General features: G+C 38.2%; 3 protein-coding genes across 8 annotated transcripts; 2 read left to right on the forward strand and 1 right to left on the reverse strand.

Moving 5' to 3' along the window:
• Window positions 1-3,764: 3,764 nt before the first annotated feature.
• dl (REL proto-oncogene, NF-kB subunit dorsal) lies at window positions 3,765-19,849 on the forward strand. Of its 6 annotated transcripts, XM_017138147.3 has the most exons (9): window positions 3,770-4,801; window positions 11,974-12,334; window positions 12,805-12,983; window positions 13,050-13,444; window positions 13,504-13,582; window positions 16,010-16,117; window positions 17,127-17,189; window positions 18,712-19,277; window positions 19,355-19,849. In XM_017138147.3, the coding sequence occupies exons 2-9, from the start codon at window positions 11,991-11,993 to the stop codon at window positions 19,634-19,636; spliced, it is 2,016 nt and encodes a 671-aa protein (XP_016993636.1). In that variant the 5' UTR covers window positions 3,770-4,801; window positions 11,974-11,990; the 3' UTR covers window positions 19,637-19,849. The 6 variants fall into 6 exon arrangements, with proteins under 6 accessions (XP_070069235.1, XP_044249652.1, XP_016993633.2 ...); XM_070213134.1 differs by lacking the exons at window positions 17,127-17,189; window positions 18,712-19,277; window positions 19,355-19,849 and having other exon boundaries at window positions 3,765-3,943; window positions 4,732-4,801; window positions 13,504-16,118; XM_044393717.2 differs by lacking the exons at window positions 17,127-17,189; window positions 18,712-19,277; window positions 19,355-19,849 and having other exon boundaries at window positions 3,765-3,909; window positions 4,732-4,801; window positions 13,504-16,118.
• A 450-nt stretch (window positions 19,850-20,299) lies between these two features.
• On the forward strand, window positions 20,300-20,796 carry LOC108054983 (uncharacterized). Its single transcript, XM_017138143.3, has 3 exons — window positions 20,300-20,357; window positions 20,421-20,585; window positions 20,641-20,796. The coding sequence occupies exons 2-3, from the start codon at window positions 20,496-20,498 to the stop codon at window positions 20,794-20,796; spliced, it is 246 nt and encodes an 81-aa protein (XP_016993632.3). The 5' UTR covers window positions 20,300-20,357; window positions 20,421-20,495.
• A 454-nt stretch (window positions 20,797-21,250) lies between these two features.
• Window positions 21,251-23,234, reverse strand: LOC108054974 (hyaluronan mediated motility receptor). Its single transcript, XM_017138112.3, has 4 exons — window positions 22,937-23,234; window positions 22,323-22,863; window positions 21,794-22,260; window positions 21,251-21,732 (listed from the first exon to the last, which is right to left on the reverse strand). Exons 1-4 carry the CDS (start codon window positions 23,095-23,097, stop codon window positions 21,393-21,395), a joined length of 1,509 nt encoding a protein of 502 aa, XP_016993601.2. The 5' UTR covers window positions 23,098-23,234; the 3' UTR covers window positions 21,251-21,392.
• Window positions 23,235-23,527: the final 293 nt, after the last annotated feature.

Raw genomic sequence — 23,527 nt, forward strand, 5'->3', positions numbered from 1 at the left:
GGGGGTTAACTGGCGATTTGCACGCACACCCGACTTGTTCTCAAGGTTTTTCTGGTCGGTATACTTTAAGAAAAAGATTTACGACTTTAAAAGACCCTTAAACTAGTTTGATGCATTTATTTGTACCTTTTTTATATGTATCTATTTACATACATATTAATATAAATAAAAGTATAACTATAATTAAAATTGCAAATGGCAACCTAACATCACATTTTACTTATAATTGTTCAGCCTTTTATATTGTGAGACAGTTAATATCAAATAATTGAATTTTACTTAATCCCTTACGCTAAATACCAAACCGATTTTTGTTATTCCATTAAAATAAAATATACAAAGAAATTAAAAAATTGTGTATAATGAATGGTAGATAAGGATTATGTATGTATTGCTTATTATTACTAAGAAATTTTAAATTATCAATATGTTTTTATACATAGATACTCGTACATTTTTATATTGTATTTGTAAAAAAATGTATAAAGAATAAATGATAATTATTTCCTAGAACAGTTTGTAGAATTTAGAAGTCGTTAATGACTCGCTTTGTCTTTGACTGAAATCTGAGCCAGTATGAATACGAAAACTTGAGCAAGGTTCTTGAGACAGAGGCGTGGTCAGCAGAAGACTGAAAAGGGGGTTATTAGAAAATGTAGTTTCTAGAATACTATTAAAATCAAAACGATTTTGCGATACATATGTACAATGTTCATAGTTATAGGGGAAAGTACCATCGCGATAAAATATAATATTCCCCTCCGTCATCTTCACATTGAATACAGGCCCCAACATTGTAGGGTTAGTTGCCCTACCGCTGTCAAGGACACGTGTCACAGGAAGTTCAAAGAGTTTAAGGCGAAAGCCCGACAACCGGAAAAATCAATAATGTCGTATACCCGGGGTACATGAAAACGCCTGCCTCAGCACGTGTCAGCTTATAAGGGGGCAGGATCCATCCCCATTAAAAATTACCACTCGGCACTGGACGAATATCGCGTGATTTTCATGGAAAACCCTCTGCAATTGGCTGTCAGCTTATTTGAGAGTGAGAGTTTTTCCACCATTGTTTGATCAATGTCTGGACTCCATTAACTGGGTTGTTGTTTTTCGTTCGTGCTATCAAGACATTGTGAGTTGACTTAGTCCTACTATTCCCACTCCTGTACTTCAGCTGGCAATTGTTGTGGAATTTCAATACTAACATTTGACATAATTCCTATTTATTTGGGATTAGCTCATGTGAATTTATGTTTAATTTGAGGGGAAATGTTGGGATTTTACCAGGTCTTTGCATGACCTTCGTGCCAGTTAGGTATGGTCACCGATAAGGCTTTACGATAATTGCGGGAAATTCGCCCTTTAAAGATTCAATTTATGCCGAGTTTCAATAAATATTTTAGGGTACCAATATTGTTGAGCATGCAAATATTATATCTTACAATTATGTATTTAGTCATGTCAAACGATACTGAGTCTAATGTATTATTATTTGAAAATATATTATTATTTTAATGCAGGTTAAGGGCCATTATCATGGGCGGATCCAGGGCGGGTGATATGGGTGATATATTACCCCCACCTCGGGTGAAAAATTAAAGGAAATTTGGTATTCAAAAAGTTTGCAACAAGATTGTTCTGATATCACCCCCCACAACAAAATCCTAAATCCGCCACTGTTTTATACAAATAAGATAACCTTACTAAACCATCAAAAAAAACTCAATGTTTCAAAATCCTAATCTTCCCTGTACGTCATCAGTTTTTAAAGACATATTAAATTATTATATTACACTTTAACCCCCATTTCCGTTGAAGTGAATCAGCAGCCTTATCAAATTCCGGGAAACTGTCATCTTTAATGTCAGAGTTCGTCCCCCCGGAAAGTGAAAGCTGCTCCGGAATGCTGAGCACAATGCAAGTGAGTCACGGCATTGGGGCTCTGCCGGAGTGAAAACTAATGCCACAACAAATGCCGGCGCAGGATAATATCCTTTTCCAGGAATTGAACGTTGATTCAGGCCGACCCACTTGTCGGGAGGAAGTGGGGTCACAAAAGGACGGCCCAAGTCACACAGATAGTAAACGTTTCATTCATAAAAGCTAAGAAAGCTTTTCCCCGGCGTTCGTTAATGATGAGTCATAATAATGCACAGAAAAAAATGATCGCAGAGAAATAATGTGCGAAATGTGGCTATTTAATATAGACGTCCGAGTTTTGTTAAATTTAATTCGAAATTTTAAAATGTTAAAGAATTGCCCAGTGAGAAAGAGAATGTAATAAAAAACAACAAAGATATAATTTTTTTCCTATTAATTTCCATTTAATTTTTAGACTGTTCCTATGGCAGCTATATGATATAGTGATCCGATTTTTTATTAATTTTATTCGAAAATCAGAAATATTTCAAAAATAATATTCACAAGAGTAGAAGGTAATATTTTAAAAAACCCCGAAGCTAGAATTTTTTAAAGTTATTTTTTCCGATCTTTCCTATGAGAGCTATAAGATATAGTTGTCCGATCCGGTCGGTTCCGACTTATATACTACCTGCAATAGAAAGAAGACTTTTGGGAAAGTTTCATCCCGATAGCTTAAAAACTGAGAGACTAGTTTGCGTAGAAACAGACGGACGGACAGACGGATATGGCTAGATCGACTCGTCGAGTGATGCTGATCAAGAATATATATACTTTATGGGGTCGGATACGTCTCCTTCACTGCGTTGCAAATTTCTGACTGAAATCATTATACCCTCAGCAAGGGTATAGAAATCTTTTAAAATTAACTATTTAGCTTAACATAATAAAAGGATATTAAAAAAAAAGTTATTAGTTTTAAATATCTTTTACTTTTTTTCTATTATTGCTTTAAAAATTTAAACAAATATTAGTAAAAATACAGAGGCCGAATAAATTGTTGTGTGATTTTAGTTAGAAGTTTCGAACGCAGTGAAGGGGACGTTTCCGACCACATAAAGTATATATATATTCTTTATCTGTGATGAGGCGACCTAGACATGTCCGTCTGTTCGTTTCTATGCAAACTAGTCTCTCAGTTTTTAAGCTATCGGGATGAATCTTTCCCAAAAGTCTTCTTTCTAGTGCAGGTAGTGTATAAGTCGGAACCGGCCGGATCGGACAACTTAATCTTGGAAAGATCGAAAAAAAACGTTAAAAAAATTCTAGCTTCGGTGTTTTTTGAAATATTACATTCTACTCATATAGTAATAGGACCATTGTAAAATAATGGTAAAGTAATAGGAAATAAATTTTGGCTTCTTTGGTTTTTATGGTATTTATTTTTTTTTTTTAAATATTTCCGAATTTCGAATTATGATCAAATAAACGATGAATTTTGCTAAATATGTAAAAAACACTTTAAATGTTCAATGCTTGAAAGACAGTTATTTCTAAGATGTTGTATTACTATCTGTTTGAATATTATAAACTTTGTGTTCTAAATGAAATTATAAGCACTTCTTCGAAACTAGCATTGGTGGAAAACTTTAAGCGATTGTAAAGTGACTCAACAGCTGTTCGGTCATTCTCGGCTAATCGGGCTCTTCGAATTCTTCTCTTTTCTAAGCTGAACTTAAATCTTCGCAGAGCTCGCTCGTGCGACATCTCAGCTCCGCTGAAAGCTCTGCGATCTGCAAGTTTTGCGGTATTTTCAATGGCGTCTACGGTACTGAAAGTTTCGCCTCGCTCGTCTTTCTTTTGGTTGGGTAGTTAGCTATTTAGCTCGGTTCAGTGCTCAGTGTTCACTGCTCAGTCTTCAAATCGCGGCCGTCGAGATCGGTTGTGTGTGTGTTACGGAGTTTTATCCCAACCGCCATTTCGTGCGTTATTTACCTTTTTCTGTGCTTAAAGCTTTCGCTCTCTGACGCTCTTCGAAGTTGGAAGCAGGTTGAAATACCAGTAGATAAAAATAAAACGAAAAGTAAAAGAGCTGCATAAAAACGCATAAATTCAATTGAGCTAAGCAAGTTTCACTTGCTTTTTGGTATTACGAGTGACACACGCAGAGAGACTTACCTTTATAACGGACAAAAAACACGACGCACGTATTGATAATTTCAATTAAAATTGAACGTTTTACCGATTAGATTACACGGCACATCGACAATTTAACCAGAGACATCGCAAGAATTACCAAAAAAAAAAAGTGGAAAAAAGAGAGGGAGAGCGCGTTACCAAAATACCTAAATTATAAATCGAAAAAACAAAAACAAAAGCTAACCGATGATCGCATAAGCATAAAGCCCGGAATTCCCTAGAAGAAAACGACGTCACGTTTCTCTCTCTCACTCTCTCACTCTTGCGCTCTCGCTCTGCCCACTCTCTCTTTCGTCGGTCTTCGATTTCTTAACTTTTCATTAGTTTCTGTTCGAACTGTTCTCCCATCCGTTGTTGTTGTTATTATCGATATTATCGCAACCGCTTTGTGCGCGCGCAAAAATTTATAAAAAAAGAATCCGAAAGAAAGAGAATAAAACAATATTTATATACATTTATATATAAATAATAAGTAAACCGGTTTCTCATATAGTTTGTGGCCGTGTGTGTTGGCGTTAACTCTAAAAAAGCCATTTTTCAACAATAAATAATGGCTTAGTTCGATTGCTTTGCATTTAACTCGTTTACATAACGGTATCATTTTCCAAATAACGCAATACAAATTAAATAAAAAAATAAAAAGTGTATTAATTGGCTCGCGTTAAATTCCAGGTGCCTGTTATTATTAGCAAATCAAGTGATCAATGCATATAGCACGTTTTCAGATCACTCCTTGACTTAGGTGAGTCCCCTATAGAGCCTAGCTTTAGTTATTGATGTGAACTTTGATAGCTCGATTTTAATAAATACGGTGGAAAATCCTAATGGCTGTGATCTTTGAGAAGGGTCTCCATATTTGTATTTTAGTTGTAAACAATTATAGGTTTGAAAGCTAGAATATTTTATAAGTAACAATGTATTTGATTTGACTCCTAATTTTTTGAGATGGAAGTAGTTATCTTTATTTATAAAAAATATTTCAGTAAAATTAGTCGAACGTTAGAGTCATTCGGAACAACGTTTCCGGCTAATAGTGTCTAAATTGTTTAACAATTATTCACCCTTTAAAAATATGATAACAGGGCAGTAAGACTGAATATACTTTTTTTTATTTTACAAACATTTTGAACTTTTTAAAATAATAAGGAAATAAAGAAAAAGAAAAGGAAAAGGCAAAGATTTTCTTCTTGATAATATTTCCCTTGACAGACTATGGGTTTTGTTTATTTTATAAAGCCTTTTGTACATTCATTTTTTCCACATAACAATTTTTATCGGTTTTCAATTAAGTCAACCCCTATGCTTATAAAATATTCCTATCGAACATGTTGGTTTTACCCAGAATAATTATGAGCATTTTCAGAAATGGCTTTTTTATAATTCCTGTAAATGTATTGTCACTTCTTTGGGGTCTAAATATGTCTTTTACAGTGTAACAGCATTTTTTTCGGGTGGCAATTATCCACCTGCGTATTAAATAATCTAAAGTGAATGCAAACGATAAACTTAAATAATATAACCGAAACACCTGTGTACATGGCAGCGCAGTCGCAATGGCCTTTTCGACGTCGCCATAAATGAAAGTTTCTTACGAACACGTGGGCGGTGAAGGGGGTGGTGTTTGGGAAAAGCTTTTGCCACTTGCATTTGTATTTATTTTTTGTTTTCGATTTTTGCGGCCACTCAAATACGCCGGAGAGGTTTTCAATTGTTTCATTCTAAGATCGACTCGATGCGCCTTCAGTCGTGTCCGCGCTAAAATTCTTTTATTTTTATTTATATTTTTTAAATTCTCAAACGGTTTGATAAATATTGTTTTTAGTCGCGTTCAACTGGTTAACCGAAAAATAAAATTTTTAAGCAACAAAGAGCGGTTATTGTGTTTTGTGAGTGTGCCCTAAGAGAAATAAACAATATAAGTTAGTCATGAGTGTTAACTGGTCCTTGGTTTAATTCGCAGGTAATTATGAAAAAAGGCTTTTAGCTAATGCGGTGTAATTTCGAAAAACTGCAGCCAAGTCAAATGCAAACCGGCTGCTGACTCAGAGAGCTACAAGCAAAAGAAAAACAAAGCGCAAAAATTGCAAGTTTTCAGCAAGTCATCAGCGATATACAAAGCTCGAGTGGAGATTTGTCTGTTGACAGAGATCTAAGGCCAAGTCAATAGATGATATTCCGTATACCTAGTGGTAGTTTCCCCGTATGCTAAATCCAAGTCATGATTGATACGATCTGGCTGTGGGTAAGGCCCTCTATGCAAATCATCAATCAATAGGGATTCTGCTTCTACAAAATATAATGCAAGCCATATGATACGAAAGCGTGAACCTTATTATTGGAGTCATGAATAAGATAAGTGTTTTGCAGCGAGTCACATATTATTTGTAAATTGTGTGAATTTAAAAAATATTCTAGTAGAAAAGTTCGTGATTTTCCATGGGATCAAACAAAAACAGAAAAATAATACAAATTTTTTTGTTTGTTAACAAAATTCCAATTCAATATTTTTGGAAATAGATATCCTATAATAAATATTGTTCTTGATACTTTAAATAAAATACTTTTATAAATATTCAAAAGGAATATATTCTTCCTGTATACCATAACTATTTGGAACTAGTTCCATCGATTTGTCAGCATATCGGTTATTTATTTTTATTTGAGCTGTAAATTGCTTGACGCCAACGATCGTTAAAAACATTTGTCTGTCTGGATGCTTTTGCAGAACCCGTTTCTCTGAGGAATTTTTGGCTGCTTCTGCTAAGTTGATGTTGATCTTAATCTTAATTTGTGGTGCTGGCGCCAAAAGAACTTTTTTCTGTGTGTCTTCGCTATTGGAAATTGCATAAAATCAGCATATTTAATGAACGAAACGAAATGTTTTATTTTATTTTGTTTATTTACCTTTTTATTTTTCGCTAAAAGTAGTCATAAGTGGCAGATAAGCGATTAAAAGCATTGATGGAGAAGAGTGTTTTTTTATTTATCAATTTTATGGTATAAAACTAAAATTTTGTAGCGTTCATTGGGTTTCTATCGAGTGGAATTTTCTCTACTGATAGGGGAAATTCACAGCTAGAAAAAAGTAGAATAATATTTGCATTAGTTTTTAAAGTTTTTTGAATAACCCCTAAACAAATCATATACAAATTGAACTTATACAAAGTATTAATACATACTTAACCTATTTTTATATTTCTAATCTTATTTTCGGTTATCTTGTGATATTGTTTTCGGTATTTATAAGCTCTCCCCACCTGGCCACTATCAGTCTGAATGATACCGTTTTGCAGGTTCTATCTGACGCGCATAAACGGTAGCAAATTGACTTGCTTGCAATTGGTTCTAATCTCACCATAGCTGCGGATGAAATAATCGTGCTACAATTAATTTCGGTCACAGAGTTTTTCCTATACCTCTGAATGACATTTTCAATTGGTTAATCGATTGCAATTGTGGGAATTTCCAGTGATTCGATATCCTCAAATAAGGAGATTGTATCTCTCAGGGTAACTGACCTATTCCCGTTTCGTTCCATACATACATTCTCAACGGGAAAGTCACGTAGTTAGTGAATGATTTTTGCCAACAGTGGGTGGCACACGAGCAAATTCCTGACATATTTCGATCAGCACATATACATAGCTATACGAAAAGCCAGATATTTGTTTTATGACTCATTGCGTTTCGTGGAAATTCGTGGCCAGTCAAAATTGAGATATTTTGTTATTAAGAATCTCTTGGTATGAATATAATGCATCCATTCATTTTGGCAGAGGTATATATCCTATATATCCTCTGTTCAGCATAGATCGTATAATTGGGTTCTTGAAAACTCATTAGCGAGCTTTCTGAACTGGCGCCAAATAATCAAGGCGGTTTGAACGTTGACAAGTGCCGCGTTTTTTGCCGTGGATATTGAAACGGAAATGCCTATATAACCCAAAGCCCAAAGCCATATGCCTACTACATATACTCGATACAAACAAATGTACTCGAATAATGTGTTTATATTCACTGCAAAAACAAACAATCCTCTGTTGATGCATTTTATGGTAATTTAAAGATACCTTTGCATCTTTTGCTTAGATTAGGCGCATTTTGCGCGATTTGGTTTTTTCCCTCAATTAAAGGTGACTCAGTTTCGTAGGGTACGATATAAACATAATTGAGCTTTTGTTGTACATTTTTCTTCGATTTTTTTATATGCTACTTTGACAAGTTTATGTTACTACTTTTCCGGTTTCAGCCGGAATTTTTAATGATATGTTACAAACAGCTAAAATCATGCTTTGTTATAACAAACCTTTAAAAATAATAATATTTTAATAAGTATGGAATACCAATTCCATTTACATTGTTACATAGTACTTTTTTATTGAATCAAATGCTTTTAAATCAATAAAATACATGCCAAACTCAATCAATTGAATTTGTTTACACAATTGCCAGCCAAAGTTTATTGACATCGGGAATTAAGTTTTCATTTCCATTTTCTTGCTACACGGTGCGAATAAAGGAAATGAACAAACCATACCAACAAATATGTATATGTACCATTAAATGTTCCTGAAAAATTGGGACAACTGGCTCAACGAAAGAGAAAATTCCTTAAAAGCAAAAGCAATAAATACATGACAAGATACAAATAAACATACATACGAGTGTACATTGTACCTACAAGCCAAAAATTTAAAGAAAATACATTTTTAAAATATTAGAAATAATAAAAATAGCAGAAAGCTCGACGACAAAACTTTTGCTGGGCAGGCGTGCATAAAGAGTTCTGTGTTTTTTCTCAAAAACATTTTGCTCGGTTCAGTGTTCAGACATTTGGCGAGTACTCAAGACGTTTTCCGATCGCGTTTTCGTCGGTTCCGTTAACCAGAGAATATTTTTCTCGATAATACCTATAGATACGAAATATATAAAGATTCAAGACCAAAGCGACAAACTACAAAAAAAACTGTTCGGTGTGCGGTTTTTGAAGAATACAAGTCTCTACATCGAAGTAATAACTCGAAAATAAATTATTCTTGTCCTGTCAATATTATAATTGATTAAATAGTAAAACCGGCTAAATATCCGAATATTTTCAACGTTTATCTGTGCTGTGAAACCGTTTTCCATCAAAGTTTGGCCGTGATAAGTGAAAGGTGATTTATCGCTCAATTCTCTATCAAGAAAAATACGTATGTGTAATATAAATAGGAACTAAATTGCGTTTGTGTTACATTTTTTGGCTTTTTTCCAACTGGCTTTTCATATTTGCCAAATTCAAATTATTTCATGACGTAATTTTTCCCCAAAATTTGTGCAACATGAAAATGTTGATCGGCTTTTGGTCGCAACAATTCTTTTTTCGAACCACAAATTTTTGTGTTAAATTTGTATTATAAAATGACAGCACGTGGGAATGTCTTTTGATTTATTATATTTCTATTGCTTTAAAGGTTATCGTACTTCTCTGTCCTTTGATTTGTTGTTTCTTTAATTAAATTATGAACATTGTCCCATTGAAAGTGATTTATAATCGAAATATATCTAGTTGACGCACAAAAAGCGTTTGGCAGCTGCGAAAACTTTGATCGGGAAATCGAATTCTCTTAGCAAAAAAACATATGTGTGTTCTATACATGAATATTTTGATTAGCTAAAACAAATGTTTTTCTGTATTCCTCAATTACTATTTATTCTTCATTTAGATAAAAAAGTTACCTATATACGTATATCACTTTTTTTACATTTGTGCAAGTTCAAGCTCATAAGTTCATTCCCCGCAATTGCAAAAAAAGTTCTGATACTAATTTAAAAAAAATACGCAGTTATCTGGCTTGTGTTTCTTTTGTTTGGGTTGATTAATATAAACATTCATATTTAAGATTAAACAGCTGATCAGTAAAGAAATAAAGACACTGCTGAATCATAGTATCATATTCTAAGAAAATGGTGTGGTCTTAAATTAATAGGAAACGTTGATTTTAATTATCAAGAAAATGATAATTCCGGAAAAATCTTCTATGATTTCATATTACAGTGCTGATAAAAAAAAAGTTTATTATTCGAAAATGTACTCAATGTTTAAGAGTAAATTTTAAAGATATATATTTATACCCGTTACTCGTAGAGTAAAAGGGTATATTAGATTCGTGCAAAAGTATGTAACAGGTAGAAGGAAGCGTTTCCGACCCTATAAACTATATATATTCTTGATCAGGATCACTAGCCGAGTCGATCTAGCCATGTCCGTCTGTCCGTCTGTCTGTCCGTCTGTCTGTCTGTCTGTCTGTCTGTCTGTCTGTCTGTCTGTATGAACGCTGAGATCTCGGAAACTACAAAAGCTAGAAGATTGACATTTTGCATGCAGATTCTAGGAGTACCTACGCAGCGCAAGTTTGTTTCAAAAGGGTGCTACGCCCCCTCTAACGCCCACAATCGCATATATCCGATTTTAAAAATTTCAATATTTTGGAAAAGTAAAAATGCAGTCTTGTTGTGTTTAAAAATACCTATCGAAATGTAGTAAATCGGACCATTCGTTAAAAAGTTACGGCGGATCAAAGCTTTTATCTCCATCTCCTTCGCATTCCCTTTAGCTGAGTAACGGGTATCTGATAGTCGGGGCACCCGACTATAGCGTTCTCTCTTGTTTTATCTTCTAAAGTTCTTCCCAAAATTTTCGTATATCTTACAACAACAAAATTGGCACACGTTTTCTGGCTTGTACTTTTACCCCCACCGATCAGATCCGTTTGGATCGGACCAATGCATGGGCATTAGTTTTGTCAGCCATTGACGTATTTTACCCACGGCAGACCGATGTCTAGACACGATCAGAGAATAAACTCTGAGGTCACTCAGCTACTTAGTCTTCGTCTATATGTTATATCTTGGTACGTATTTGAATAATCGGCGAACGAAACGTTGACAATGCTCAGAGCCATCATTGATAAAATGTTTTGTTTAGATTGCTCCAAACTCGCAAAAAAAAAAAACAAAATAAAAAGCTCTCCCATCTCCGGGGAGGCCAGTCTGCGAGGCGATCTATATATACGGGCCACCTATATATACCACCTGATATATGGGAGGCAGAGTTTTTGTCGCTTTGTGGCCGCGTTACGCAAAATGTTATTTTTAAACAAGGCGTCCGGAGCTTTAGCCGGACTATACCGGACCAGACCGGGGCCGGATCCGTCCAAAAAGGAAAACAGAGCAGAAACGCACCCACTGCAGCTGCACCAGATCCCGGCGAATATTATGAAAATATACATTTTGCCTAATGACCCCTAAATAGTGCAATTAATTCCGTTCGACCAACACAAAAACATCCACCCACCAAGAATGGAGGGGCTGAATACGATCGGTCTGCGCTGAGAGTTTTCCACCTTTTCAGTATTCTGCCAGACGCTTTACGGCTCGGTTCGTCATAACCAGTGGTCAGGAAAATCTTACTCATATAGCAGATCTCTGCACGAGTCTGAGACTTTATTTTCGATCAGCAGCGTCATCGTCTGGCGTTGTCTGGGGGCCTTCGATTTGCTTGCCAAGGAATTGTTCCTCGGTTGCTATTGGCCATAACTTTAAATCAGAAAGAGGTGCAGAAAATGTAACAAAAGAGTCTATTTTAGTACATTATCTCAAAAGCAGAACATGTGCAATATATTAAAGAAGAAATTGCAATATTTTCCCTACAAAACATATTTTTCCTCTGTTGAAGATTGTAGAACTAACACTTTCCTAAAGAAAAAAATATATAATATAAGCATCTTGAGAAGCTAAAACATATTGCGAAAAGTTTTATGATTTTAGGTTAATTATCCTAAGAGTAGTTCTAATCATTGCTAGTCTAAAAAATATCCATTTTATATTTTTCAAATTACAAATTTTGTATCTAGTTTCTTCTTTTACTTTCAGTTAATTTTGGCCACGCAATGTTTCCCAACCAGAACAACGTAGCGGCTTCTGGACAGGGTCCATCGGCCGATGGCCAACAGAGCCTCAACTACAACGGACTGCCCGCCCAGCAGCAGCAGCAACAACAGCAATTGTCACAGTCGACGAAAAATGTGAGGAAGAAACCGTATGTCAAGATCACCGAGCAGCCGGCGGGAAAGGCCCTGAGATTCCGCTACGAATGCGAGGGTCGCTCCGCTGGTTCCATTCCTGGCGTAAATTCCACGCCGGAGAACAAGACCTATCCGACAATCGAGATTGTGGGCTACAAGGGACGCGCCGTGGTTGTCGTCTCCTGTGTAACCAAGGATACGCCATATCGGTGAGTCGATTTTTGTTTTAGCAAATAAATACTTGTATATCCTTACAGAAGGCATTACAATTTTTGTCAAAAGCTTGCAAGGCAGTGAAGTGGAAAAGCCTTTCCGACTTCCTAAAGTATACATATTCTTTATTGTCCGTCCGTCTGATCGTCCTTTTTTACGCGAACTTTTTTCTTAATAATAATAGGAAAATCTGGACTTTGATATCAAAAAGCCAAAAGTCATAGAAACAATCTGCAGAGCACATAAACTGTAATTTTCAATCAACTATCATTTCAAATGTTAGTAGAGTCCCTTTTACTAAAAGTAGCTTTTAAACCTAAAAAAATATAGATCTGCACCTACTATTTGTTAAACATGCGGAGGAGAATACGGCTCACAATAACATTAAAGAAATATATTTTATTTTATATTATTTTCCGTTTCTAACTGCCATTACTTAAATCGAATTTGTTTCCTTTTATTTCAGTCCTCATCCTCACAATCTGGTGGGCAAGGAGGGCTGCAAGAAGGGTGTTTGCACACTGGAGATTAATAGTGAGACAATGCGAGCCGTTTTTAGTAACCTGGGCATTCAGTGTGTCAAGAAGAAGGATATTGAGGCAGCACTCAAGGCGCGTGAGGAGATCCGTGTGGATCCGTTTAAGAGTAAGTGGAACTACTTTAAATTAAACAATTTTGAAGATTAAGCTAAATTATTTATCCCACCTTTAGCTGGCTTCTCGCATCGATTCCAGCCCTCGAGTATCGATTTGAACTCGGTGCGATTGTGCTTTCAAGTATTCATGGAGAGCGAGCAGAAGGGCCGATTCACCTCGCCCCTGCCACCGGTTGTTTCGGAGCCCATCTTCGACAAGAAGGCCATGTCCGACCTGGTCATCTGCCGGCTGTGCAGCTGCTCGGCCACCGTCCTCGGAAACACCCAGATCATCCTGCTCTGCGAGAAGGTGGCCAAGGAGGACATATCCGTGCGGTTCTTCGAGGAGAAGAATGGCCAGAGCGTTTGGGAGGCCTTCGGTGACTTTCAGCACACCGATGTGCACAAGCAGACTGCCATCACCTTCAAGACGCCGCGCTATCACACCCTGGACATCACAGAGCCCGCCAAGGTGAGGGATTAGTTATTATTATCATTTATTCCAACAATAATGATATTCTGTTTCACTAGGTGTTTATCCAACTGCGACGTCCCTCGGACGGAGTCACCAGCGAGGCCCTGCCCTTCGAGTACGTGCCAATGGACTCAGGTAAACATACGTTCTGGAATCTTCATCGGCACCTCAAGCGGAAGCCCGACGAAGATCTCTTTCAGCAGATCCTCAGGTTGGACGCCAAGCGGGAAGTGCAGGCGCCAACGATTGAGGTCATCGATTTGGATACACCGAAACTAGAGGTGCAGCATAGGCTACCTTTGGATGTGGACTTTAACCAGGAGGAGTCCCAGCAAGAGGAGCCAGCCTTTGAGCAAGAGCAACCCGTAGAGCAATATACACAAGAGCAATCTTTACAGCAGGAGCAATACTTACAGCAGGAGCAATCTTTTCAGCCGGTGGAGCCTATGCAGCAGGAACTGCCAGAGCAGCAATCCTTGGATCAGACCTCGGATCATATGCCCGAGGATATGGAGGCGGCGGATGCCCAGGCTGAGGCCGAGGCCCATCGCCTGCGTTCGGAGCAGGAAAAAGAGATTGACACCATTATCGACGAGAAGGTGCGGGAACTGGAGCAACTGGATCTGGGCCAGCACTTGGAGCCGCGTCCCTTGACGGCCAGCGATAAGATCACCGAGTGGATGAAGTCCAGCGAGATCGAGCAGCAAGGCCACGAACCAAGTCCCACTGCGGAGGAATCAGACGTTTTGGACTCGGCCCTTGAGATTTCCAAGACAGATAAGACCCTGGATGATCTGCTCGAGACGGTGGCCGAACTGGATGAGATTTACACGGACTTCAAGGTCCAGCGCGATACGTACAATAATACCATTCAAAACGAGTTGGCTGGCATTGAGGGACGTGCTCCGCTGCAGGTGGAGGATAGTTTCGATGACGCTGCCACCTATACCAGCCTGCAGATTGCTTTCAAGAATCCCGTACTCATACCCATGGAGGACATAATGCCCCCGACGCCGCCCATGTCGCAATGCGCCCCCGAGGATGCCCATCAGCACTACGATCCCGTGGAGGTGAACTCGCAGGCAAGCAAGCCAGAGTCCAGTCCATTGCGACCCGTCCCTCCAGCACCGCCAGCCATTCTGACAGTTCCATTTCCGCCGGAGGAGGAGAAGCTGCCGCCCTTGCCACCGAAAAGGATCCGCAAGCAGGACAGCAATGCGGAGAATCGTTCCATCGAGGCCAATACGGTGCAGGCCAGGCCATCCACAGCTGAATCTCCCCTCAACAAGAGACTCCCTCCCGCTCCAAAGAATCCGAACTTTAACACCCTGCCCAGGCAGAAGAAGCCGGGATTCTTTTCGAAACTCTTCTCGCGACGCAAGAGCAAACCGGACTTGGCCCAGAGTCAGGGGCTGGAGAGCGGTTCCTTGCTGGACTCCAAGGCGACCAGTCGGGAGCCCAGCATAGGACACTTCAACATGCAGGATCCGATGAGGGCATCCCTGCGCTCCTCCAAGTCGGCGGCTCCGTTCATCTCCAGTCCAGCACCAGCAACAGACAAGTCCAGTCCTGTGAAGGCCAAGAAACCGGGATCGAAGCTGACCAAGCCCGTGGGCAGGAGTGTGAGCAGTGTTTCCGGAAAGAGACCCGCTTACCTAAACGCCGATGTGGTGCACATACCCCTGAAGGGCGACAGTGTCAATAGTTTGCCCCAGCAGCAAAGAAACGAGGGCTACTCCCAGTCCAGCACGATTTCGATGGGTGCCGGTCTCGATAGACGCACTGCGTCCGCCTTGCAGCTGGCTGAAATACCAATTAGCGAGGGCGGCATGGAACTGGTGGCCATCGCCGATCGCCAGAGTCTGCACAATTTGGTCAGCTCCATCGAGGGGCACTTTAATGTTCAACTGGATCCCAATCTGGATCTTACCGAGGCCGAGCACTTCGCCTTGTACACGAGTATTCCGCCAATTGCTGCGGCCAGTGAATTCGACGAGACCTCCGCCTATTATGCTCCCGTGGATGCTGGCGAGATATTGACTCCCGATGAGGTCGCCAGGCGATTGGCGGCGGCAAATGGCCTCTAAATTTTGTTGAGAATATTGTTTATAGGCAAACGAACCGAGGGAAACCCTCTAACGAAACCCAAAAATCGAAGAAAGTTGGAAAGTCAAGTCAGAGGAAATTGTATTTTCCCGGAATCCATTTTCATCCTCTCTGGCGCCACAAATTGTCCACTTGTGTGAGGGAATCTGAAGCGAAATCCCTCTTCGGAACCCTCCAAAATTTGTATTTGTTTTATATTTGATAATTGTGCTAAACGTATCCCTGAATATTTTGTAAGCGATACCAGGCAAAAGACCCGAAAAAAGGGTCAAACCAGATTTGTTATTGTCCAGGTGGCCCATTTAAAGGGCCAACCTACCTATTGTATTTAAGCGAAATCACTCAATTTTCAGAGTAGAGTAAGATTTCCCAATGGAATCGAATATATTGTTTAAATTGAAACCGAAAACCCGATTATATGTACCTACAACGCGGTGTATATATTTTGTCTTATAGATCCAGCGCACTTGAGGCGGAAACGTCAGAAGACTGGCGGTGATCCCATGCACCTGCTGCTCCAGCAGCAGCAGAAACAGCAATTGCAGAACGACCACCAGGATGGCAGTAAGTTGACTGTTGAGATTTTCCCTAAACTGGTGTCGGTCTCCTCTATCCTACCCTCTATTGTGTCTTTCTCGACTATAAGTCCACTTTTTCCCGAGTGTGTTTGGATCCACTGGGGTGCATACTTTGTTTTGAGATGCTAGCCATCTAACTGAATCCTACCTAGTCGAATATCTTTATATATTTGATGTTTTTTCGGTATACCAAAGACTTAAATTGACAGGTCATCGCCTCTGATGATGTATTAATCGAATAGACTCTTAGCAACTATTAGAAAGCACTCACTCACTGCACACACTCACCCAAAAACCAGGAGAATACTATGTCTAGGGGAGAGAGTCCCTAATATATTTATATATTGATTTACATCTATAGTCGAAATTGTAGTCAAGGATGTGAGATTGTTTTGAAATCAGCAAGAAGTTTTTGTCGCTTTTCTACTCGTTTAAATGCGAAGAATATTTGATATTTTTATATAATGAAAAATTACAAGTTTGGTAAAAATATTTTGTATAAAATATTGTAGCTTAATAAAACAGAAAAAAAATAAGTTGAAGAAAAAAAACCAAAAGTGAAAACCAATCTCTTTTATTCCAACGGAACTGTTTTTAGGTTGAAGTAAGTTTTGCTCTAGGGTTTCTTACTTCGAAGAAGTTTATTACAGTTCCAAGTAAGTTTTTATCAGAGTTCATACAAGTTTGGGTTTTTAATTCTTTGTTTTAGTCTTTGATCTGACTTTTAACATTTTATTTTTATTATTCAACCGTTTCAAATGATTAGTCAATTAATTTAAGTTTAACCATTGTTTGCGTGATGTTTTTCTGTTATGTCTTTTGACTGCATTTTTAACCAATAACATTTTCTTATGCTTATTTTGGGTTTCGGCTATTTGTTGTTTCGTTGAGTATTGTATTATGTTTACTTTATTGTTTGATATAAAGAATTATTTTTTATTTTTTTAATTTATTTATATTTTTCTAACATTTAATTTTAATGCTTGCTCTTTTAGGACAAAATAACATGAACTGCTGGACTCCACAGAACATTCCGCCCATTAAAACGGAACCAAGAGGTAAGTTTATTGTCTTGAGAATCATTTCTCCATATTGAGAATTAATGTATATAACTCAGCCAAGGGAATTATATATGGGCACTTCCAAAAAAAAGTCCACCAAGCCAAAAACCTTGAAACTTGAATAAAACATATTTCCACATGATTTTGCCCCGATATTACTTTCTAATTAGTTGGATACTGAGCTTAACTACAAATTTGGAGTATAGTTTGATTATTTTTATGACAAACTCCACCAATATACGCAAAAATCAGTTTTTGGCTATTTTTTTGTTATTTTTTGGACCTGTCTTCTGTTGTTAATTTATCCTATAGGAATGCTAATATGTAACATTTTTCTGTACTGAATGCTTCATTCACATGCTAAACTATTAAGTTAAAAGCAAAACATCCAGCAATTGAGAGATAGAGGTAAAGAAATCCGCTTCACACAACAGTCGGAAAAAATGTCCCGAGCGACATGTCCCGAGCGAATGTGGTTGAAACTGCATAAAAAAAAAACGGCAAAGAATTTTTGAGTAAAACCAAAAGTATTTCACAGCGACATGTTTGAACAACATTCTAAAAAAAATCGCATTCAAATATTCCATCAGAATTTGCTAATTTCTGGTGTTGTATGAACTTCCTCGAAATCCACTTCTATTTTTGTCCCGAGCGAATACGGCAGTTTTTTACCGATATCTTAAAAACTAAAAGTGGTACAAAAATAAGATTTTTACCAAAAATAGAGCTTGGGAAGAGTGAAAAGAAAAGCCCATAATTAAAATTAAAATCCATTGTTTTACAATTTATTTTCAACTTTAAAGGTGTGCAAATGTCCCGAGCGACATTTTGGAAGTGCCCATATATTCTTGATCAGCATAACAACCGACTAGATTTGGCCATGCTCTTTGTTGTCCTATGTTAGTCGTTTCTACGAAACTAGTCTTTTAGTTTTTAAGTTTTCAGGATGAAACTTTCCATAAGACGTCTTGTATTGCATTTAGCTTATAACATTTACATACATAGGTCGGAACCTTACACCTTTTTTTTAATTTCTAAAAAAAAAAATGTTCAATTCGGATAACTACATTAGTAGCTTTAGCCAGATTTTTTAAAAGATTACATTTTAGGTCCCTAACGTTTCCCGATTTTTAAAAGGGTTAACAAATTAAGCCTTTAAAAAAAAAAGGTTTTTATTGTTTTAAACATGAGGACGAGAAAACGGTAAATGAAATATTTTTTAAAATGTAGGGATCTTTAAAACTGATTTTGCTCAGATCTGCGAGCTTGGAATTTACTCATAGATTTATTGAGGGCTACTTAAAACACAAGTCGATTTATTTTACTTTAATAGGAAAATAATAGGAAATTATTAAAGCTTCATTGATTTTAAGTAAGTAATATGTACTTCATTCCATTTGCATGACTTTTGTCTTGTCAAAGTACGCTTCCTCTATTATTTTTTATAACTTAATCTCGAAATAATTCTTTTGAATTCGTGTATATTAAAATATTAAAAATATTTCCGATAATTTTGTAGATACCTCGCCACAGCCTTTTGGCCTTTCTTATCGGGCACCTCCTGAGCTTACCCCCTCGCCGCAGCCGCTGTCGCCTTCGAGCAACTACAACCACAACAGCACACCCTCGCCCTACAACATGGCCACTTCGGTGACGCCCACCAACGGGCAGCAGCAACTGATGTCGCCCAACCACCCACAGCAACAGCAGCAGCAATATGGGACAACAGACCTGGGTAACAACTACAATCCGTTTGCACAGCAGGTCCTTGCACAACAGCAACACCAGCAACAGCAACAGCAGCAGCATCAACAACAGCAGCAACATCAACAGCAGCAGCAACAGCAACAGGCCTTGCAGTTCCATGCCAATCCATTCGGTAATACCGGAGGCAACAACTGGGAAAGCAAGTTCACGGCTGCAGCTGTTGCAGCAGCAGCAGCAACTGCGACAGGAGCAACACCTGCCAACGGCAACAGCAACAATCTCAGTAATCTCAACAATCCCTTCACCATGCACAACTTGCTGACATCCGGGGGAGGACCTGGCAGCAATCTGCAGTGGAACCTGACCCCAAATCATATGGTAAGTTTATCAGGAATATTAATTATACTTAAAAAGTAGAAAATAATGAAAATAAAAATGTATTTATTAAATTACAGCACAATCAGCAAACGCTTCATCAGCAGCAACTACAGCAGCAAAATGCCCCGCCCATGCATCAGTACGACAATAATGCGCCCAGCAACAATAATCCCAACAACGGCAATACCAACAATAATAATAATAATACCGCCGGCAACCAAGCGGATAATGGTCCCACGATCAGCAACCTGCTTAGCTTTGATAGCGGGCAATTGGTTCACATAAACTCAGAGGATCAGCAGATACTGCGCCTCAACTCGGAAGATCTGCAGATATCAAACCTATCCATATCCACGTAATACCTAATTGAAACGAACCCAATACACAGTAAAAAAATACAAAGGGGCAGTAGGATGAAGATGATAATGATGTAGAATTAAATTTGTCGACCTGGTCGTCGTCTAATTGATTGTTTTAGTGTTGTAATATCTAGTCCTAAGGCAAAATGTAATATGTGTGTTTTTGTAGAAAATAAGGTTTTTTAAATATGAATAAATTAATCGTTAGCAGTACTCGTGGTCGTTTCTGTTTTCTGTTTCGCCAATAAAGCAAAATCCTTATCTGGCTTATAATGAGGATACATTTAACTTAATTGCATATAAATTGTCATTACAAAAAAAAGTAGGAAAAATGTTGTGTAATGAACTGTAAAATAATGAGAAATTAGTGAAAATGATAATAAGCCAGTTTTTCAGTGCTATTTAAAACTCCGATCCAAGTCGTTGTTGAAGCAAAATTGAAAACTAATATGAACTCACAAAGTTCGGCGCTACAAGGTTTAATATTTTTAATTTTATATCAAATAAATTCGGTAAGTTTTAAAAGTGAAAGATTTCGCTTATGTCTAATAGTAATGTTTCAAAGATAGAAGGTCGTATGGAATTTACAAATGTAAAATGTACTCCCGTGGATAAGGATTTTAGCGATTTCGAATATTGCTATCTGAAAGCTGCAAACCGCACATATAAATACTTGTCACTCAAGGTTCGGCTGTACAAGACACCAGTTCATCAATTTTCGGTACGATAAAAGTACAATATTTTTTAAACATGTCCCTTTATATTAAGTTAATATTATCTCTAGGTGAATGTTGCGTTCAATAAGCGGTCGAATGGTCTGTTGCCGATTAACTATAATGTAACTTTTAATGGCTGCAAAATGGTAGCCGATATCGGGAACCCCTGGATGACATTTTTGTTCGGCGTGATTAAAGAGTACTCAAACATTAACCATTCATGTCCCTATGATGTTAGTTCTTTATTCTGTGTAGTCTTTATTTTTAACATTTCCTTTTTAATTTCAGCATGATCTAATTGTGGATAAGCTGCCCGCTCAATTCTTTCAGCAACGATTCAAAGCATTATTACCATTTCCTGAAGGCGATTATGTTTTTAATAGCAATTGGATAGCATACGGTATAAATAGGGCCAATGTGAGGGTCCACTTTTCGTATTCGTAATTTAGCTAAATGATAAACTCAGTTTGGATATATTCATACAATGCATATGTTTTACTTTTAATCTTTGTGGGGCCTTTAGGGGCCAACAAGATGGTAATAGTCTAGAAGAGCGGCCTGTGCCCCAAAAATCGCAAAAAAATTACCCTCGATGGACCGCGATTTCTTAAGAATTTACGTGTGGAAGATTATCGACGAAAATGCATGGTTCTCTTGCAATTGCATTTTAAAGTTTTGGGATTTTTGGACTATTACAGAATTTTTTTTCAAAGTTTTTGGTTTAAGTTATAAGAGAATTAAACAAAAATAAAGCATCTCCATATATTTGCTTCTACCAAATGGATTTTTTTTTACTTTTTAAAAAACATATTTAAATGGTATATTATGATAGAAATACCATCTCAATACGTTTCACACAGAATCACCCATATGTATGTATGTATTGTAAGACGCAACATTCTATTTTATGTAATTATTTTATAACACTGCCAACAAAGATTTAATGAGCAATATCAATCTGAACGAATAATATTGAAAATCTAAACAAAAATAAGAAGCAATCATAAACTAATAAACGAACTTCTAAATTCAAGTAACTATTAGATGGGGCTTTTCTTCTCATGATCTTGATCCTTATCGACCTTCTTTAAATCATCATGGTCATCATCAAGAACATTTTGCGAGCCCTGTGTAAAGAGTCCCTTCAGTCTGTTAACCGCCCCTGGAAACGAAGGTGACGGTGGCGGAGTGCCGGGTAGCATATAGTGGGCCACAAAGTGCAGCATGCGATAGGTGGCATGCTGGTAGGCCTGACTCTGGGCAAAGCACTGACGGATTCTCTGACCCAAGGTGGCGGCCAAGCAGTTCTGGAGAGTTACCAGCTGTTCCTCCTTCTCCTCGATTGAACGTTCCATCTTCACAGTTTGTTCGAGCAGTTTGCTGGATAATTGGGATAAATATACTTAAATGACACTGAGTCATTGGACTTTGGTTTCCTCACCTGTATTGCTCATCGGATCCCCGCTTGAGATCTTCCAGTTTGGCCATGTTTTCGCGCAGCTGATCGATAAAATCCCGTTTGAGTGCCAAATCGATTTGGAGAAGATCCAACTGGCGGACCAGTTCATCCTGTGCAGACTGACTCTCCTGATAATCGCGTTGCAGGCGGGTCAATTGCTCCAACTGCTTCCGCTGCTCGCTATTCACCTGAAAGAGTTCAACCTTAAGGGACTGCTGCATCTCCTGCAAATTCCCGATGTCCTGGTCCTTGATGGCCAACTCCTCGGCCAGTTTCTCCTTCTCCGCCCTGATCTGCACCACCATTAGACTTAGTTCCTCGTAGGAGAGCTTCGTCTGGGCATTGTCACGATACGATTGCCTCAGCTGATCATTTAGGGTTTCATTGCGACGTTTCTCAACGGAAAATAGCGAGTTATAGACATGCAATTGGTTGCGATTCTTGACGAACTTTGAGGATAATCAATATAAGAATCAAAAGTATTTAAATATAATTTTAAATCGATTCTTACACTCTTCTTATAGTCCTCCACCTGATCAGTGAGTTGACGAACCTCCTCTCGCCTTCGGCGCCAAGCGTGCAGCATAATGGTGTTAAAGATCCTCAAGCTGGCGACCCGGGAATCCTGACCTGGACCAACTACAAAGCTCATCTGTCCATCAATTAAAGCGTTGGCCATGGCCATGGTGCCCTCCAGTCCAGAGGCTCCAGATGATTTCTGCGACAGCTCCTGGACAGAATTCGCTGGTGAGGGCACATGGGCCACCAGCTGGTAGTTTCCGGTGCGACGAGCCTCTTTAAAGTCCATCTGGGACAGAGACTTGCGCACCCGGAAATTAATCAAAGCCGATGTCTGCTGACGCTTGAGGGTCAAGTACGGGGTCAAGGAACTGGGCTGCCGGAGCAGGCTAGTCTTTGGCATAACCGTGTAGCTGGATTGCCCATCGCTGGACACCGTGGTAGTCATGGAGTTATCCGATGACGAGGGTGTCAGTAGCAAAGCCTCGGGTATTTTCTTTAGCACCTTTTGGTTGTTCTTCTTGTCAGCTAACCTAATAGGGGAATAAACATCTAATAGATAAAAGAATCATCTATTAAAGTGGGATCCGTGATCCTTGAACTCACCCATTCTCCTTCTTCAAGTTGCGCTGCCCCAAAATGTGACGCTTCTTCGCCTGTGTGGAAATAAGTGACTTGGAGTAGAGCGCTCTGGGCGATCCTTTCTGAGGGATCGAACTCAAGCTAGTTTGTTTTCCTTGACGAATGCGTGGACTTTTGGGCAACATCGTTATCAAAGTTAATATTCAAACTCGAAAGGAACTAGAGAGGAAAACAATAACTTTTGTACTTTTCTCAAATCACACAGAAACCAGTAAGGAAAATGAATTCTAGTTATAGAAGCTGTCGGGCAACTAATGAAGTTAAAGGAAAGGCCAACTAAAAACATTCCTTCGCTGAATAGTTGAAGGCCCGACAAAAGTTTTGTAATAACTTTATATCAATAGAAAATCAGTAACATTAACAATCTCGCGAGCTATGTATTTATTAATACTATTCTGCAATTTAACAAGATAATTTTTTTGTAAGAGTGGCCAATTTAAAAAGGATTTAACTAGTCATTCAGTATTCATTAATTAAATAATTTCTCTAAATGGTTATAAGATGTGTTTTATTATTTAACTAATATCCCTAAATTGTTGTAAGATAATACGGATT

This window comes from Drosophila takahashii, chromosome 2L, assembly GCF_030179915.1.
Source record: "Drosophila takahashii strain IR98-3 E-12201 chromosome 2L, DtakHiC1v2, whole genome shotgun sequence".
NCBI classification, from domain to species: Eukaryota; Metazoa; Arthropoda; class Insecta; order Diptera; family Drosophilidae; genus Drosophila; species Drosophila takahashii.